General features: G+C 42.8%; 1 protein-coding gene across 2 annotated transcripts in view; it reads left to right on the forward strand.

Moving 5' to 3' along the window:
• Positions 1-18,836, forward strand: part of WDR17 (WD repeat domain 17) — a 953,840-nt gene that overhangs the window by 757,697 nt on the left and 177,307 nt on the right. For both annotated transcript variants that reach the window (XM_078677682.1, XM_078677683.1), the window contains exon 24: positions 4,344-4,455. In XM_078677682.1, the coding sequence (XP_078533808.1) occupies positions 4,344-4,455 (112 nt within the window). The remainder of the gene's footprint in view (positions 1-4,343; positions 4,456-18,836) is intronic.

Here is an 18,836-nt window from a genome sequence, read left to right on the forward strand (position 1 = left end):
ACAGCCGTCTTCAGCCGGGCTTGCTTGACTCCAGTGGCAAAGTGAGCAAGGGACTCACGTCTGAGCATACCCTGCCAACTTAGGGCGAACAAAGAAAAACCAAAGGTCGTGATGGACGGAGCGTTGACAATACAAACACTCACCCCCAGTCAACTGATCTGGGTTTAATCCATCACCGTTCTTTAGCTCACTCCGCCACCCCAGTTCAGACATGGCCATATGCAAATCAGTCTGACCCTGTGCCTCATGGGAACAGTCCAGCCCGAACTGCCAAGCCATGTCTTCCCTGGACCGGAATCAAGCTTCCCAGGACCGGTTTCTGGCATTACAGCCGTCTTCAGCCGGGCTTGCTTGACTCCAGTGGCAAAGTGAGCAAGGGACTCACGTCTGAGCATACCCTGCCAACTTAGGGCGAACAAAGAAAAACCAAAGGTGGTGATGGACGGAGCGTTGACAATACAAACACTCACCCCCAGTCAACTGATCTGGGTTTAATCCATCACCGTTCTTTAGCTCACTCCGCCATCCCAGTTCAGACATGGCCATATGCAAATCAGTCTGACCCTGTGCCTCATGGAAACAGTCCAGCCCGAACTGCCAAGCCATGTCTTCCCTGGACCGGAATCAAGCTTCCCAGGACCGGTTTCTGGCATTACAGCCGTCTTCAGCCGGGCTTGCTTAACTCCAGTGGCAAAAGACGGCTGTAATGCCAGAAACCGGTCCTGGGAAGCTTGATTCCGGTCAGGACTTCCAATATTTACAAGTTAGAGGAAGTGGAGCAGGCTTCCAGCGCCCAGGCCCTCAGAGGCAGTGACCTACCGAAACCACAAGCCCCTCCTACTGCAGCTACTGCGAAACCACTTTATGTCACCATCATATGTCGGCAGCACACAATTACCCGGTGTGTAGTTGCACCTACCCTCTGATCAATGGATGCTTCAACTTGTGGAATACAGTTACTCTCTAACCTTCCTGTCACATCCCCTGAATAAGCCACTCACACCACAAAACCTTCTGGAGGACCACATGTCCATACTTAAAGGTAAAGTCCAGACTCTCTTGGCCATGAGAGCTATAGAGAGGGTGCTGGCATCACAGATAGGGACTGGCTGTTATTCCAAATATTTCCTGGTGTCTTCACCCCTTCCTAGATCATCTTCCAAGGAAGTTCTTCCTTCAGAGGAACAAGTTCAAAATCTTAATCCTGGCCCAAAGTTCTGTCTGCCCTGGATGCAGAAGTCTGGATCATGGCATTAGATCTGTAAGGTACCCTTTTCCACATACCCCAGGTGTTACCTGCAGTTTCAAGCATGCCAAGAGCACTTTATATTCTCAGTGTCCCCTTTGTCCTTAGCAATGCATCTCGGAGGTTGGGAATACCAATCTTCCCATACCTCAACAACTGTTTGCTGAAGGTAGTCTTGCCTCAAACAGACATAAACCACCTCCAGACAGTATCCAACTTGTTGACATAATAGGGCTTTTCTATCAACATGCAGAAGTGACACCTGACTCTTTGACAATTACTTCCCTTCAAATTTCCTGAATATGGTGCTCTTCCAAGTCTTCCCTCTACCTCAAGAGTCCAGGACATTCAGGCTATGATCCATATGTTTCACCCGTTGACATGGTTCTCTGTATCAGCGGGTCTCAGGCTTCTTGGTCTCCTGAATCCTGCTTGTGGACCATGCCAGGTGGCACATGCATGCTGGCTCTGCAGTGGGTTCTGAAATCTCAGAGCTACAGCACCATGGGAACCTTTCAGATTCCATCCAGGTGTTGGAGGGGACTGCTGTGGTGGCTGCTTGTGCGCTATTGGTGGCAGACACCTCTCCTGACCCTACCCAGTACCAACGTTTGTGACGGATGCATCGTTGTTAGTTTGGCGAGGTCATCTAAGACAGGTCAAGACCCGTGTCTATATCAACTTGTAAGAGTGCAAATGATTTGCTTGCCACTTAAGATGTTGCTTTCGACCAGGGGGGAAAGGACACACCTTCTCATCGACAACAGGACATCCATATGGTACTGCAACGAGTAGTGCAGCATGGGGTAATGGGTCATGTGCCAGGAAGTTCTACATCATGTTTTCTGCAGTGGCAGCTGCCTTAATGTATTTTTGTTTAAGTGTTAGAAAGCACATTCAAAACTTACAAATGTAACTCGTGGTTTGTTGGACTTGGTTCTTTTTGCAGAGTCAATCCCAAACTTTTTGCCTTCAGTCCTCCTATTTGTTTGTGAATTTGTTTATGTTGGCCTTAGGATTCTGCACACTTTACCACTTCTAACCAGTGCTACCGTTCTTGTTCTCTCTCCTTAAAACATGGTAACATTGGCTTACACCGAATTGACATATTTAATGTACATTTAAGTCCCTAGTAAGGTGGCACTACTTGTGCCCAGGGTCTGTAAAATAAATGCTACTAGTGGACCTGCAGCACTGATTGTGCCACCCACTTAAGTAGCACTTTAAACATATCTCAGTCCTGCCCTTGCAGCCTGTGTGTGCAATTCCAAACTGCCTTTTTGATCTGGCAAATAAACCTTCCTTTTTAATACATGTAAGTCACCCCTATGGCGCTGGACAGCCCAGAGGGCAGAATGCAGTGCATTTAAAACGTTGGACTTTTAAGTTTTACTTGACCTGTTAGTGAACAACTGTTACATTTGTTTTCACAAATGCAAGGCCTACCTCTCCCTTTAGATAACATTGGAGTTACCTTATTACATTAATAAGCTGAAACTTCCAATTTGGACACGGTAGACAGGTTGAGTTTGATGTCTAAAGAGTTGTAATTAAAAATCCTCTTCAATGGTAAAGTCAGAGTTTGAATTACCTTTCTGAAAATGCCACTTTTACAGTGCTACGATTAGACAAGGAAATCCCAAGGATACATATTGACCAAGGGTAGTATTAGAGCTATAAGGAACAAGGGGCCCTAAGCAAGCATGAAGGGAATAATACTCTAATTGTACAATAATAATGCACAGTGAGAATTCGATCAATCAGTTGTTTATTTATATAAAAATTAAAATAGGTTCTGTACGGAGATGTACCCCTACAGGGCGCACCACAACATGTATTGCACAAACAAATAGGCAAAAGAACAGGTGTGTGATATCAAGAAATATATAGAATAAAAAGTCACACTTGTTAAAGCCAACACTACTGCACCCAAAGGAAAACTTTTGCATATTTATGCGGGTCCGAGTGAATTAGTTGACAACATTTCGATCCCCTAAATATATGGGATAATTATCATCAGGGCAATACAATGTTAGCCTGGCTACATAATTCAAATATAATAAATACACATTGCAGCCTAATGAAAGATGAAATACAGCTGCGTTCCCCATCAGGGGATCAATAGGGATGCTGAAGGTTAATATTCCAACAACGAAGCATGAACCTCTCAATAGAGGGCTTCTCAGAAAGGTTCAGTGAGTGCAAATGTCCGACCAACCAATGCCTTGAACTGGACCTTTTCTATAGAAGGGCTTCATAATCTGAATTCTTAAGGGCATCCGATGGCTACAAGTAGCACCAGATAGTATCCAATTAGCTGCAATTGAATGGACAATGACCGATACCAGGGATCTAAAGTCAAGTACACGTGGACTCCAGGCCAGAAGACATTAGGACATATTCCAGCACTTCAGATTTGGAAAAGCCTTACAGACATGGATCTTGGAGCAGAACTTCTAGTATGGGTCTGGTGGCTTAGTGGAGTAATGTGTCACCTGGTGGGGCCTGTCTTTGACTTCATGGTCACAGGTTCAAATCCCAGCGGGTCCACTCAGCCTTTTATCCCTCTGAGGTCAATAAAATGAGTACCATTGAGTTGGGTAACAATAAACATCTGTTATTCTGTGCCAAGATACCCTTCTGTGTAAACACATGGTTTACAAGCACATGTTATGTTAGATAAATAACAGATCATCAAACCAAACATCCTTCTGCTTGCCGTAGAAATTCTAGAAATTCTAGTATACACACACACTATTGTGAAGCAACTGTAAATCCATGCAAAATGCATTTACAGTTCATTTTCTTCAGAAAGAGTAATAATTCATATAAAAGAATGTATCCTAACCTCCCAGGCTTCTTTATTAGTATATGACCAGAATCATTAAATGAGGGTCAAAATCAACTTGCAGAATAGGAATCAGAAGTATATAGGGCTAACCTGAACACAGTGTATGATATTCTTTCCAAGGGAGAACTCTTTTGTCATAAATCATAACAGGTAATTTTGAGGACCCTAATTTTCAGCATTTAGTTTGAAAAGGCTCTAAGGTATTGCTGTACTATGCACTGACATATTTCATTTCATTTTACACAGGGAGTTGGCTGCAGACCTTCTCTTGATGATTCCAAACAACGAGCTGCTGTTAGTAAAGCTATGTGCTTTCTATCCCGGTTCAACCGCGGAGATCAATGATCTACACACTAAAGTAGGTTTAATAGAAAAATATTTTTTTACTCAAGTGGAAACCTTTATAAACCTTATGTCGGTTTTAATGGATGCATTGTATTCTGCTTCATTTTTACAGTGTAAACATTTTTAAATTGTATCCTGTTTGGATCTCTTGTGCCTGATATCATTTGCACCTTCTCTTAATGTGCATGTTTTATTTAGTTCTCTACTATCTGGGGATAAAATGATGTCGATGTTATAAGAGGCATTGGATTCTGCTTCATTGTTATAGTATAAACATTTTGAAATTGTATCCTGACTGAATCTCTTATACCTGATGTAATTTGCACCTTAGCTTAATGTGCATGTGTCATTCTTTAGTTCTCTCTTACCTGTGGGAAAAGTTATGGTTTTACCAGCTCCCACATGCTATGCCATAGGCTTAACAAACACCCTTAAGGCTTCCTTGTAAATCCAAGGTTAATCATTTTGTTCTCCCAAAAAACTATTTCTCAGTAATCCAGTGTAGGGTCAAAATGCCATTCAAAAGTTAATTTGTCTTCTTTAATACTTTTTTGGGTTTGTGGACCCAAATAAATGAACTCACACTTACCACAGAGATTTACAAAATACTTATGTTTATTCAAAAAGACTCTGTGCTTATTTCACAAAGGTAACTTACACTTTTGAATACATTTATACTGTTGAGTATGTTTTCTGCTTTTCGGTATTCAAAAACTGCTCTTTTGTAGTAACTTAGGGCCTGATTAGGAGTACAGCGGTCCATATGACTGCCGTACTTGCGGTGGAGTTGGAACTGCCACACTGGTGGCCCGACGGCTGCATTTTGAGTGTGGCGGTCCCGCCTCCACTAGACCGCTGCAACCACCGGGGATCCGTGATCCCTCGGCGGTGGGAGGGCAGTCTGGCCGAGGAATATGCTGGTGTTGCTGCTGCGACACCGCCAGGCATATTCTGAGTTTACTCATCCCCTCAGTTTTCATGGCGGTGAGCACACCATGAAAACTAAGGGCAGTGAGGAAACAAAGCGGGCCCTACAAGGCCCCCTGTGCCCTCAGGGCTATTCAATGCATGCAGGGGGGCATATGTTGTGCGCCCGTGTGCATGCACCCGTTGTCCTGCATGGCATGGACTGCAGAGTGCATGCCATGCAAGAATGGCCTTTGACACTCCCTTTGCAATGCCTTTTCAATAGGCACTGCCGTGGGACCACCAAAGCATCTCCCGCCACTCACGAGGAAACTCCTAATCTAGCGGGCAGTGTTTACGCAGCATTGGTGGTGTGGCAGCAGGGCAGTGGCATGGCAGGCCCGCTGCCGCACCGCCAAAGTCGTAATTAGGCCCTTACATTTTTGTTGTAACTTAACTTTGTACTAACTCCAGCACTGTGCATGGTACTGCAAACTCTCCCATAGAAAATAATCGAGGCATGGAATTGAAATAAAACCCCAAAAGAAAATAATGTTAAAATAAATTAGATTATTTAAAATAGTAAGAAATAGAAATAATTGTAAATTAATGTTAAAAATATATAAAAATAGTACATAATTGTTACTCAATTATAAATTATAATCTATTTTTAAATTTAAACATAATGTAGCATTACATTTTATTAAAACAATTACATTCATATTAATTAAATCTATACACTTTTAATCATTATTAATGAGAACTTATTTTTTAATTTAAACTTCAAAAAAAAATTGAATTTATTTTAATATATTTCCATTAATTATAGTTTGAATTTAAAATTAATGTAATGGTGCTGTAGCATTTGGTCTATTTTTAATACTATTTTTGAGGATAATTTGTTTTTTACATTTTCCATATACTATACCATGCAGCAAACTCTGCCCGAACTGCACAGTCTCCTTTAATAAAATACTGGGAAGTATAGTTTAATGGTCAGATACAGCCTTCGCCATTGTGAGAGGGCCCATGGGAGATACCAACGTCTTTCATAATCTATATGGGGGATGCCTCCCATCAGCCATACCTCTGGCGACAAAGAGAGTTCTGAAGCTATGAGGAAAAAATCCTCAGAGACATGCACTGGAACAAGCAACTTACAAGAAAGACCCCATTGTGGGTGGCTGTCGCCCTCTGTGAAACTGAAACACTTGCAAGCTTTATAGTTTTGAACAGGATTGGCATATCCTCACTGGGGGAATATAACAGAGGGCACAGCTGGTCTCCCTTAACCGCATGCGCGCTAGCGGATTTCCCGCTGCGCGCTGTATTTTAAAAAAACCCGCGTTACGTGACGAGCTCAGCTCGTCATCCGCGTAGCGCAGGTTATGCCCATGACGAGCTCAGCTCGTCATCAGCCCCGCAGGGGTTAAGCATTTGCAGGTCTCCTTTAACATGCACAAATATGTACAAACAGCAATTTGCCCGTTAGCCCCAACTTCACCATGCTTTACTTCCTTATGTCTCTGGCTTGACTGAGCCCCCTGAGTTCAACCCTTTGGATGCTAGACCAACAAATAACCAACGGATGGGTGTGATTGGTCACAGGCAGGTCTCTTTGATTTACCACACCACAGTGAACAACTTACCCCATATCCGATTTGATCTTTTGTGAGCTAGATTTCACTAAGATTGTAAATTCTAGTTGTACTGATAGATTTAATTTATTTTGGTGACATTTTATTTTTTTAAATGTACTCATTTTTTGTTGTGTTGAGTTTACTCTTTATTCCTGTTTGTGTGCTGCATAAATACTTTACACATTGCCTCTAAGTTAAACTTGACTGTTTTTGTGCCAAGCTACCAATGGGGTTAGCACAGGTTCATTTATTGACTTTTGCGGTTTACCTTGAGAGGGATTGTGGCTGTTGCTTGAACAAGGGTCACCCCGCCATTCAACCAACATCCCAATTTCGTACAATGTCCAATTTAGAATCTTCAGTTCCTAAATAGAATAATGAGGAAGGAGAAGCTCAAGATATGAACTTTACACCAAGGTGTCTCTGTTTTGCAAAAGCAGTACTTGATACACCCCATGATTTTCAGGATGCGTACTTCCACATTTTGATAAACAAATCACAAACTAGGTTCAGTGTATTGCTTTTTGTCTCTCCTCTGCACAGAGAGTCTTCCTACAGGTCATGGAGGTTGTTTAGCTTCATTGTCTAGTCATATCTGGATAACTGGTTGATCATAATGAGTTATCAGCTCGTGTGAGCAGAAGTTTGTCAGTAAACATTACTCTTTCCTAATAGTTCTCTATAAATATGAAAAGGTCTTCATCAATTCAATTTCAAAGCTTTATTCGATTTTCTCCATACTTAAAAATCATAAAAGCATTTCATATTTCACAATTACAAAGTACACATAATAGTTTAAAAAGAGTATTAAATTGTTAAAAGTAAGCAATCGATTAGGCCTTGATACATAGAGAATTCCGTTGTTTTAACACACTTTTTAAAAACATTGCCATAATCTTAATGCATAGAGGATTTCCTAATTGTTGGAGGTTCGAGTAAGCTACCCTACATTGTCGCCATGCCCCACTTTTCAAATAGTGTTTCAACCATCTAGCGCGCTCTTTCTTGTACAATTTACATAGTAGTACGAGATGGAAGGTAGACTGAACAGATACATTATCGCATGGGCAGGGGGCCATAGATCTGTTCCAGTCATTTTTATCCGGATAGGAGACCAGGTGGTGAAAAATGTTAAACCTGAATCTGCATAAGACAAAACGTTCAAACCCCAAGGTCGTGATGGTCAAGTATGGTTGAATATTATAAGAAGTCAGTAGCGATTGATGATCCATCACAGTTCTTTTACTGACTTCAGTCGCAAACCTCAAGTTATTAAAGTGCTCCATACATAGATTTCTTAGAGATTTCTTGGGGATTTTCCCAATTAGCTCAGGTTTATAGTACCATTCAGGCCTTTCAATATCCACGAAGACTTTCCTCACGTACTCAAGCCATTTAATGCTTTTTACATTGTCCAGAGCCATGACATCGTTAATTACTTCTCGATTCAGAGCCAATTCTGGTGTCACCCAGATTCTCCTCCATAGTAGAATTGGCTGCGTTTTAATCAAGTCTGTCAGATGCGCCATTCCTAGTTCCATATGGGAATTATAGACTGAAATGCTTTTTGGAAGGGACAGGAGGTATCGGAAGAAATCATTTTCGATAATTTGGAGAACTGTTACATCATGATATCCCCATATTCCCGCTCCGTACAGGGCGATACTTCTACACTTAGCCACACAGATCCTAAGCATTATATCTGGTTGTTTTTTCCCCCAATTTACTTGCGAAATGCTTTACAGCCGCAACCGAACGTTTAAATGCTAGGGATCGGTTTTTCACCTCAGTGGCCCACGCCCCCGTTGCCTCAAATGTGACACCTAAGTATGGGAATGTTTTTGTAGCCTGTAAGTAAAAGTCTGCCACACTAAGTTGCTTGCATCTTGCCCCACCTTTGCCGGATCCCATCACAAAGGATTTTTTGGCATTAAGAATGAGGCCCCTCTCCCCCATGTAGTCAACATATTTTTTTAGAGCTTTTTGGGCACCAACCTTAGTTCTTGCCATCAGCACAGCGTCGTCCGCATACAGTAGGGAGCAGATCTGTCTATTCCCAACCTTAGGGGAATCGATGCCGCTGGCTCCCAATTCCCTCTTCAGACTGTTGGTATATAATGAGAACAGGAATGGGGCCAGCACACATCCTTGCCTCACCCCCTTCTGTATGCGGAAAGACCTAGTACATTCCCCGCTCAGCCCATACCTTACTTTAGCAGTAGCATTCATATATAATTGTCTCAAAAAAAGGACAATTGCTGGGTCTACCTTCATCTCTTCTAGAGTTTCCCATAATTTGTTGTGTATCACGCAGTCAAACGCCGACGAAAGGTCGACGAAGACCGCGTAAAAACAACCCTTTTTTGCCCTAATGTATTTCCCCTGCAAAAGGACGAGGTTCAAGACTTGCTCTACTGTGCCCATCCCTGGGCGGAATCCATATTGCACTGGCGTAAGGATATTCTTCTCTTCTGCCCAAACCTGTAACTTAGTCAACACCACTCTACCTGCAATTTTCGATAGTGAATCTAAGAGTGATATTGGCCTGTAATTTGATGGGCTATCCCTATCACCCTTTTTATATATGGGGATGATTAACGACTCCGCCCATGTTTTGACAAATCCTTTTTCACAACAGGCCTCTATTACACGTAGGCAGACGGGAGCCCACAGATCTACATTTAATTTATAAAGATCACTTGGGATCCCATCTGGCCCCGGTGCTTTATTATTCTGTGTGGATTTTATGGCCGTCACGACCTCCTCTAAATTAAACTCTAGCGGTATGGGGCAGTAATTACATTGAGCTTCGGGCTCCTCCTGGACATTGCAGTATACTTTTGAGAAAAACTCAACCCATAAGTTCTCATCAATGGCAATTTCCATTTTGGCCATCGCTTTATTATTAATGAATGGTGAATTGACTACTTGCCAAAATAATTTAGAATCACCATTCTCCGCCGCGTTTGTTAGATCTAGCCATGCTTTTTCCTTTATGGCCTTTTTTCTTTGGACCCTTGCTAAATTATATGCCTTCCTAAGTGTTGTGATCGTGGCATGGTCCTTTACTTTTTCTTTTAATGCCAATTTAAGGGCTTTGTGTGTCTTTCTACATTGATTATCAAACCATTCCTTGTTGACAAAATTCTTCCTGGAGCACGTCCTAGTCAGCACTCCCTGTATACTCCTAGTGATATTGCTAAATGCCTCCAGGATCTCGCCTTTTCTAGGGTTGTCCTGTAAGCATATGAGTAATGATGGGAGTGCCTCTTTCACAATTTTTTGTGAAGTTCTTTCGGGATCTAGCATTCTCCACTTTATGGCTATACCGTTTTGGCGTGCAACCGCTAAGTTCTGCGTCCAAGCCAGGGTCTCAATTAGTGAGGGGGTGTTTATTCCCGTTACACTAAGAAGGATTTTTATTGGTAGGTGGTCACTCAGACCAGAGACAAGGGTCTCGAAGTTCATCACCCGACTACCATATCTATTGGGCAGGATAATAAAATCTATGATAGAATGTAATCCCCTTGCCAAAAAAGTGGGGGTGAACTTTACCTTAGGGTGGCATAACCTATTTGCAAACCCAAGATCAAACTTGGCCATGATGTTATTTAAAATTTCCCCTTTCATATGATGTTGAAAGTGGCTGCAATCCCCGTGCTCGTCCATGCCATAATCTTGATAGCCGCATGTTTCCATTGTGCATAGATTTACGTTAAAATCCCCTACCCAAACCCAAATTAAGTCCTTCCCTAGTATAGGTTTTACCGCCCTCATTTCTTTTGACATTTTCAATAGTTCATCCCTAAAGGCGACGTTCTCAATGTTGTTATAGAAGTTTACCACTATTAACACATTTCTACAATTTAAATGAATGGTAACCACTTGGAAGTGAGGTGAGATTGATCTACCCGAACTAGTGGAAGTATTTAGGCGGTTAGACACATAGACGCATACACCCCCTTTATGCCTACCATGACTGGAAGGTACTGCAGGGACATGAAATGTCTTAAAGCCATCTATGTGCACCTCCTTTGATGCCCAGGTCTCCTAAACAAAGAGTATGTCCATATCATTTACAAGCTCTCCCCATGATGTTTCTGACACCTTACTAGCAATCCCACATACATTCCAGGTTACTACGCTTATTTGGCATGCTTCTGTGGTTAAGTTCTTTATCTTGAGAGTATTTCCATCTTTAATTGTTATCGGGGGTACTTTTCCCCTTACCTCCCTCCTTGGTACCCCATCTGTTATATTTGTGATTTCCTCCTCCCTAATCTGATTTTCAGTTTTACTGTTTTGAATCTTCCCTCTTTCATTAACTCGGTTTGTGTTTAACCTACTACCTGATGTCTGTCCACTTATAGATATCTTGGGTACAGACTCCCTTATACTCCCTGGCTTTCTGCTTGTGTTCCTTGTGAAATCATCAAGTCAGTCATTTAGATCTATGCCCGAAAATGGGTCAAGGAGGTTGCGTAGTGGAACATTCCAGTAATGATTCGGGTTGGTGGGATAATGATTATAATCAAAACGGGGGTTATGTCTGTTAGAATATTGGTGAATAGGGGGAAATGGGGGAAATAAGGGGTCATTAAGGCTTTGCCTTACTGCGGTGTAATATGGTTTATGTTTACCAAAAGCGTAGAAGTTGGAGTGCCCCTCTTTTAAGGAGTGTACATGGGGCTTCATCATTGTTTGTGGATAAAAATAGGTCAAATTGCGGGTAGATACACTCCCCTCCTTTCTTCCTGAGTACCAATCTAAGATGTGAGTAACAACTCGGTGGTCCCTGAAATTTATAATAATTACGTCACCTTCTATATCTTTTGGTCTCACACCAACCCAGTCACATCTTCTCACAGACACTATGTCCCCATTTAGGTGTGGTGGCAATGGTCTGTTCATCCTTAGCCAGTGTATGACCCTATTCTTTAGGCTGGAATCTGACTCTATGCTACCTGTTTGTAACCTAGGGACCCCAGTCAGGATAATGACGTAGTTTGTTGACTCTGGGGGGAGGTCGACATTACCCTTATATTTTATTTTAACCCGCTTATCTAGTGGTACATTCCTTCTACTTGCATCTGTGGCTGTGAGAACCTTCGTGGGCATAGTCTTGGTTTTTCCCCCATGTGATACTTGTGTGTCCGCTAGGCCGGGCGTTATATTACTGTTCACGGGGGTTTTTTCCAGGAGGGCTTTACTTTGGGTCGCTGTTGGTTGCAGCTGTACTTGTTCAGTTTCTTTAAAAATATTTTGTCCTGTGGCCTCATTTATTGTCCTTTCCGCTAAAATGCGGTCCATAGTCTCTCCCAACTTTTTAACTCTTTCTAGTAGGGGAAACATGTAGGATCTGAGGAGACGTTCAATGTCCTCGATTATCCCTCTATACGAGTGATCTCCTAATGGTATATTCGAGTCCACTTGTGGTTTACTTGCTGCCTTTTTAGCAGTAGGTTTGTTGACTTTAACCGGGGAGTTCTTTACTAGACATGGTGTTTTTATGTTAAGAGACTTTTTTCTCCCCATTGTATTCCTCCTTTTTTTCCTCGGTGGCGAACGGCACACTTTGAGGCTTCTCTTTTTTTGTGTTTTCCCTTCAAGTGATTTGGCTGTTTGGAGTGAGTGTACTTCACCTTGAGAGCCCTCCTCCACCGTCCAAATAGGTACAGGGGAAGAGTGAGTAGGGACATGTGGCAAATCGTGATCCACAATGATGGGAGAATTAAGGTCAATCAGGGCTTCAGTACCCAGTGATGGCTGTATCGTGTTGCTTAAGTTAATGGTCTCCTTTTCATTTGTTTGTAGGGGGCCTTCTTTAAAAATTCGGGGGATATCATTAATATTAAATAAGTCCATATCAGACTCTCCTACAGATGTGACATTATTATTTGAAGGTGGAGTCTTTAGCTCAATTCTTACGGGGATCAAAGGTTTATGCTTTAAGAGTTCTATAGAGAGGCGGCGTTCTGCTCTCCTTTCTGCCATCTCTATTTCTTTGTCTATGTCCCTTTTGGCACGTGCAAAATATTTATCCAAGGGGCTCAGTATACTTGTAGTGACAGACGTAGGAAGCGACGAGTTCAAGTTGTCTGTTGCCATGTTTTTTAGATGATTGGGCAGGGACTCACAATGGCAGGCACGATAATCAATTACCTTTTCCTTACCCCAGTTCCAATGTTAGATGGTAGGCCCAGCCCGGCCGTATCCAGCCCTAGACGGCCACAGACGGCCCGCCCTTTGCCCGGGCTTAGCCCCGGGGGCTCCCGCGCAGCGTTGCTCTCACGTATATGTAGGTTAAGGGCCGTAAGGAGGTTGGGCGGGGCGGTCAGGGAGAGCGGGCCAGGTGACTCGGCCAGTGGAAAAACCGGGACTCCTGGGAAAGCGAGTCCCAGTTTCCACGCTCGCAGCCCTGCCCTGTCGCACACCCCTCAGGCACCACAGGAATCAGACGCTCAATCCACGGGGCGATGCGGGACCCGCGAAGCGGGTTCCGCGAGGCTTAGGCTTAGGTCTGTTGGTAAAATAACGGCAGGAACAACGGGTAGAACAGAGATCCAAGGTCTTCATCATAATTCATTTAATTTGTTACATAGGAACAGTACTAGGCAATCAACTTATTCAAGCATTCCCACCCTTAGAGAGGGTTCAGGATATGGTACAATTATTCACAAATAACCCTGTTTAACCTGCAAAAGGGTTAGGCCTGTGGGCCTTGTGTATCTTCCTTATGTCTGAAGTCCATTTAAGGATGCAAAAGTGGGATCTACATCTTCAATGGAACAAGTTCTGCTGGGACTTAAATGACAACAATCTTACTCCTCCTGCAGTGCTAAGGCAATTACAGTGGTGGAAGAGTGAAGAGTATGTTTGAAGTTGAGAATGTTGTAACCCCCAGTTACCAGAGATAATAGTAGTGATTATTCTTCTTTTTAAGGAGAGGGGCACTCATCTGCATGATAGGAAGTTGTAGATAAACATGTTGGATCAGGATATATCAAGTTGGCTTTAAAAGTCCAATGGCAGGTGGACAAAACCACTGCAATGTGGTATTTGGACAAGCAGGGTGGGTGGGTTCTTGTTCCCTGTGTAATGAATCTCCATAACTCTGATAGAGATCTAACGACAGAGGGACTGGCCTAACAGTAGCTCTTCTAGGGGGAAAGGAAAACAGGACAGTAGACTTTCTGAGCAGCCTTTCTACGACAATCTCATATGATATTATAGTAGTCGGATTTTACTTAGACGTTTTTCCTACCTGGGACAGCAGGTATTGTTAGTACTATTACTGAATGATGTATCAATTAGGGGACTCTGTGTGAATATCCAATTGTTGAGCTTCGAAATTGAGAGGTTAGCATTTTTTTCCTAGTGCTTTTTTCTGGACATTTTAGCTACACATAGACCATCAAACAGAGTTGTTTTTTAAGCAGCTGGTCTGTGTTTGCAGCTTTGTGTTCTGAACATTTTGTTAATACATTGCAGGTGGTAGACCTGCCCAGTGGCGGCTCGCCAAGTAAGTGCTGCAGGGCGGAGGGGCGGGCGGGGGAGTGGCAGGGTGGGGGGATAGTGGAGTCCGACATATGACGGACAATTTACCTTGCGCGCACTCCATCGCCGAGTTGGCAATGCAGCGTGCGCACGGTAAATAGATTTATTTATTTAATTACTTACCTTACTCCTGTCTGTCGTATGTCGGACTCCACTACCCCCCACCCTGCCTGCCCCACCTTCATCTTACTTGTTTTGCTGAATTTGATTTTGTTGGCTTTAGGGCGCTGTGCACTTTACCACTGCTAACTAGGTGATAATGTGCTTGTGCTCTCTCCCTAAAATCTGGTACAATTAGCTTGCATCTAATTGGCCCATTTATTAATGCTACTGTAATAGTGGCCCTTCAGCACTCACTGTGATATTTGCTTAAGTAGCACTTTTAAACATGTCTTTGGCCTATCATTGCAGTCTGTGGTGCAGTTTTAAAATTGCCAGTTCGACCTGGCAAAATAAATCCTACACTAAGACTAAGTGTGTCATTTTAATACATATGTTACATATGTCGCCTCTAAGGTAGGTCCTAAACAGCCCACATGGCAGGGTTCATTCTATATAGAAAGTAAGACATGTATTTTTAAGTTCTACGTGTCCTGGCAGTGAAAAACTCTTAAATGAGTTTTTCACTGCTGCAAGGCTTATCTATCCCCTTGGATAACATTGGGTTAGCTTACATTTAATAGGTACTAACTTAAGTTTTGATCTAAATGAATTTCAATGTAAAAACATGTTTAATGGTAAAGTCATATTTTAAGTCACAGTTCTGAAAATGACACTTTTAGAAAGTTTGCATTTTCTTGACCTAACCATTTGATGCCAGCTGCCTAGGTCACATGAATGTGTATTCCTCCCAGACACTGAGACAAAGGGGACTAGGAGTTGGCAAGTTGGGTCAATCTGCTGGGATTGATGGGGTGGAGCTTTTCCCTGCCCCACTTATATTTCAAAGGGCTGCCTCCAGCACAGGAACTCAACACTAGTCTTTTTCACCTCAGACAATTTAGAGCTTTGGCGGGGAAGGGGAGAACTTTTCAGAATCAGATGTGGGAGTAGCAAGGATGTCACTCCTACTTTAAAGGCTGGCATCAGGTAGAAATATGGGACCACCTCAACCACCTCTTGACAAAACTTCTGTTCCTGTGGAACACTCATAAGAAGGATTACTCTGCTGGCAAGCTGCTGATGGACTGCCCTGCTGCCTACCGATGGAAGCCTAGACCTGCTCCTTGAAACCAGGACCTCTAGAGTGACTCCAAGGGCTAGCTGGCTGGCCTCCTGTGTGACCTACAGAGATATAACAAGCCCCAGAGACCTGTCCTGCATCTGCCAAGCTGACCAGACCCGACCCAACTCGACCTGCCTTTGCCCTGCTGCCGGTCTCTGCTTGAGTGAATTCTGATCCACAAGAGGTGCCCCTCAAGGTTCTGGAACCTTGGCAGGCAACAAAGTGTACTCCTCTTTGTCCAACTGAGGGTTTCCTCAAACCTGACACAGTGCAAAGCTACTCAACACACGGACTTGTATCGCAGCACCGCTAATCTCTTCATTGGTGGCAGCATGATGCAACTCGACGCAGGACCTCTTATCATACCACATTGCATTATCTGATCAATGGCCTCATAAAAACCTACACAGTGTAATGCAGGTCCTTGCATCACAGCAACTCGCAGCTCTTGATCACATGCCCCATCGGAACCGATGCAGAGCGATGTGACTCTGCGAAGGACCTTTCATTACAGTCCCCTGCAAATCCTGATCAGCGACCTTATCGGCACAGGACCTCACATCTCAGCGCAAGTACATCCAGGTACACTTTCCAGCAGGCTGAACTCAGTCATGTACCTGACCTGTGCCAGCCGCAGTCGGTAGTGGGAGTACCTGCCGGACGGTGACGTGGGGAGGTGGAGGGGCAGCGTGGGGGGTAGTAATCTATGGATTACGGAGGTTTACAGGTAATTAAACATAAATAAATAAAACGAATTGTGTTGCGCACACTGCATCGCATTTGGAGATCCAGTGCATTCAACAAAGTTCGTTTTCTTTCGTTATATGTTTACTTACCTGTAAACCTCCGAAATCCATGGATTACTCCCTACTACCCTGCCCCTCCCCCTCCCCACGTCACCGCGTGGCAGGTACTCCCACTACCGACCACGGCTGGCTTGTGCGCCATCGCAGTCAGACTTGCGTTCTTTGGCACTATTTTTACTGACAACTTAAATTGTATATCTCCAGCTCTACTGATTCTTTGTTGTTCTTGTATCATTTAATGTACTCTATTTTTCTTCCTTTTTATGGGATTTTTCTTGTGTTATGTTGTCACTTTATTACTGTCTGTCTGCTGCACACATACTTTACCCATTTCCTCTAAGCTAAGCCTTACTGCATTTGTGCCAATATGCCAGAGGGTAAAGCACTGGTTACTTTGCTGATTTTTGTGGTTCACCCTGACAAGGATTGTGGTTGTTGCTTGAGAAGGGTTTACTCCCCCTCAATGCATAATCTAACTTCTTATAGCAGATGCAGGCATTTTTATAATATGCTGTTCTTTTAGCAGAGAAGGAGCTTAATATCAGTACTGTTAAATGTTTTTTAGCTGCTGCACTAGCTGGTTTTTGGCTGAGGAGCGCACTTTGTTTGGGTTGCATCTAGTTAGCAGGTTTCTTAAGGTATTAAATAAAGGTTCCATCTTGAGTCCCTTTTATGCTCCTTGTTGGTATTGGAATTTGATACTGTCTTTCGGATGAGTCTCCATTCAAACCCCTGTGGGCTTGTGATCTAGAGTTACTTTGTGAGACAGTAGCATCATTACTCCCTGCTATTTTGGCTAGAAGAGCTTCAGCTCTGTTCACTTCTCATCCTTTTACAGTACTCCATAGGGATAAAGTGATCCTTCAAGTTAAGCCTTCTTTTTTCTGAAAAGTTGTATCAGAGTTAGATGTTTTTCCAGATTTTTTTTCTCTACCTTATCTCCCAAAAGATAAAAGAATTCTTCCTAGGCTAGACCCCAGAAGGCGTTTGCATTACTATATTTGTATATCCAGCGATTTTAAGACGGAAGATAACCTATTTGTTACCTTTCAAGGCTAAAGATGGGTTGCACTGTTCAAAAGCAAATTATTTTCAGTTGGATTTCTCTGATTATGAAAACTGTTAATGGTTAGCTGGGACGTCCCCTCAAGAAAGGTAAAGGGATTATTCTGCAAGAGGCATGGCTGCAGAATTGCTACATCTCAGAGTTGTTCGGTGAAGTCAAATTGTCGAGTGACTATTTGGTCATTTCTCGAAACATCATGGCCTTGAGCTGGTAAGCAATGCATAGTCTCAATTTGTTAGGGCAGTGTTGCAGGTTCTACAAGGAAAATATACTTAACCAGTAAGTAAGAAAGAAATTTGCTGATGTTTTCATCCATTAGAAGGCAAGTTACTTACATGGAGGTCAGAACATCATTTCTGGGGGAGCCGTGAGCCGCCATTGTCAACTCCAAGCATTGCTATGTGAGGCTGGTGATGAAGGATGGCTATGAAATAATTTCTGTAACCACTCCAATGCCTGGTAACAGGCTTGAATAAGGAACCTGCAGGAGTCGTTATATCCATCAGAATAATATTACCAAAGCTAAGTAACTTGTTCTTCTCTACTCCTGTGGAAAGGCACAGCAAGTATATGCAGCGTTGAATGCAGACATCTACCTACTTCAACATTGTCTGATAATTGAGGATGCAAAGCTCTACTTTTGTAAAGCTAAGCATGGGACCATCACTGCATTCTCTCACGTGACCAGCAGATCCCCTTGACAGAGACCACACTGTCTTCTGATAAAATACAAGTCTTGTCCCAAGATGAACTATGGAAACATATCCGCATTTTTTTAAGAACAGACAGTTTTTTCTACACTCGTAAAATCCAGCTGAATGACCTGCTGTTCCATGAACTGAAAATCCCTGCTTCTGAATTTCTCAGACCATTAAACACCCTGATGGCTGATCCTCTGGGTAACATTGGATTTAATACACACTCCTGGTTTTCTATGCAGACTTTGAGTGGGAAAATAAGTGGCCTTTTGCTATATGATATCTTCTGCATCTGATGAAAGTCAACAAAAATCTACTTTATACAAGTATCTGGCCTTAACGAAATAAAAAGATAACAGAAGATAGATTCTGGTTCATGTACCTCCTTCCAAAGAACTAGTAATTAAAAAACTGCACCTGATCAATGAACAGGCTGCGGACATTCATCCCAAGTATCATAAAATTCTAATCTTTTGAAGAAAAACTAGTAACGTAT

The sequence above is a fragment of the Lissotriton helveticus genome, chromosome 2_1 (assembly GCF_964261635.1).
Source record: "Lissotriton helveticus chromosome 2_1, aLisHel1.1, whole genome shotgun sequence".
NCBI lineage: Eukaryota > Metazoa > Chordata > Amphibia > Caudata > Salamandridae > Lissotriton > Lissotriton helveticus.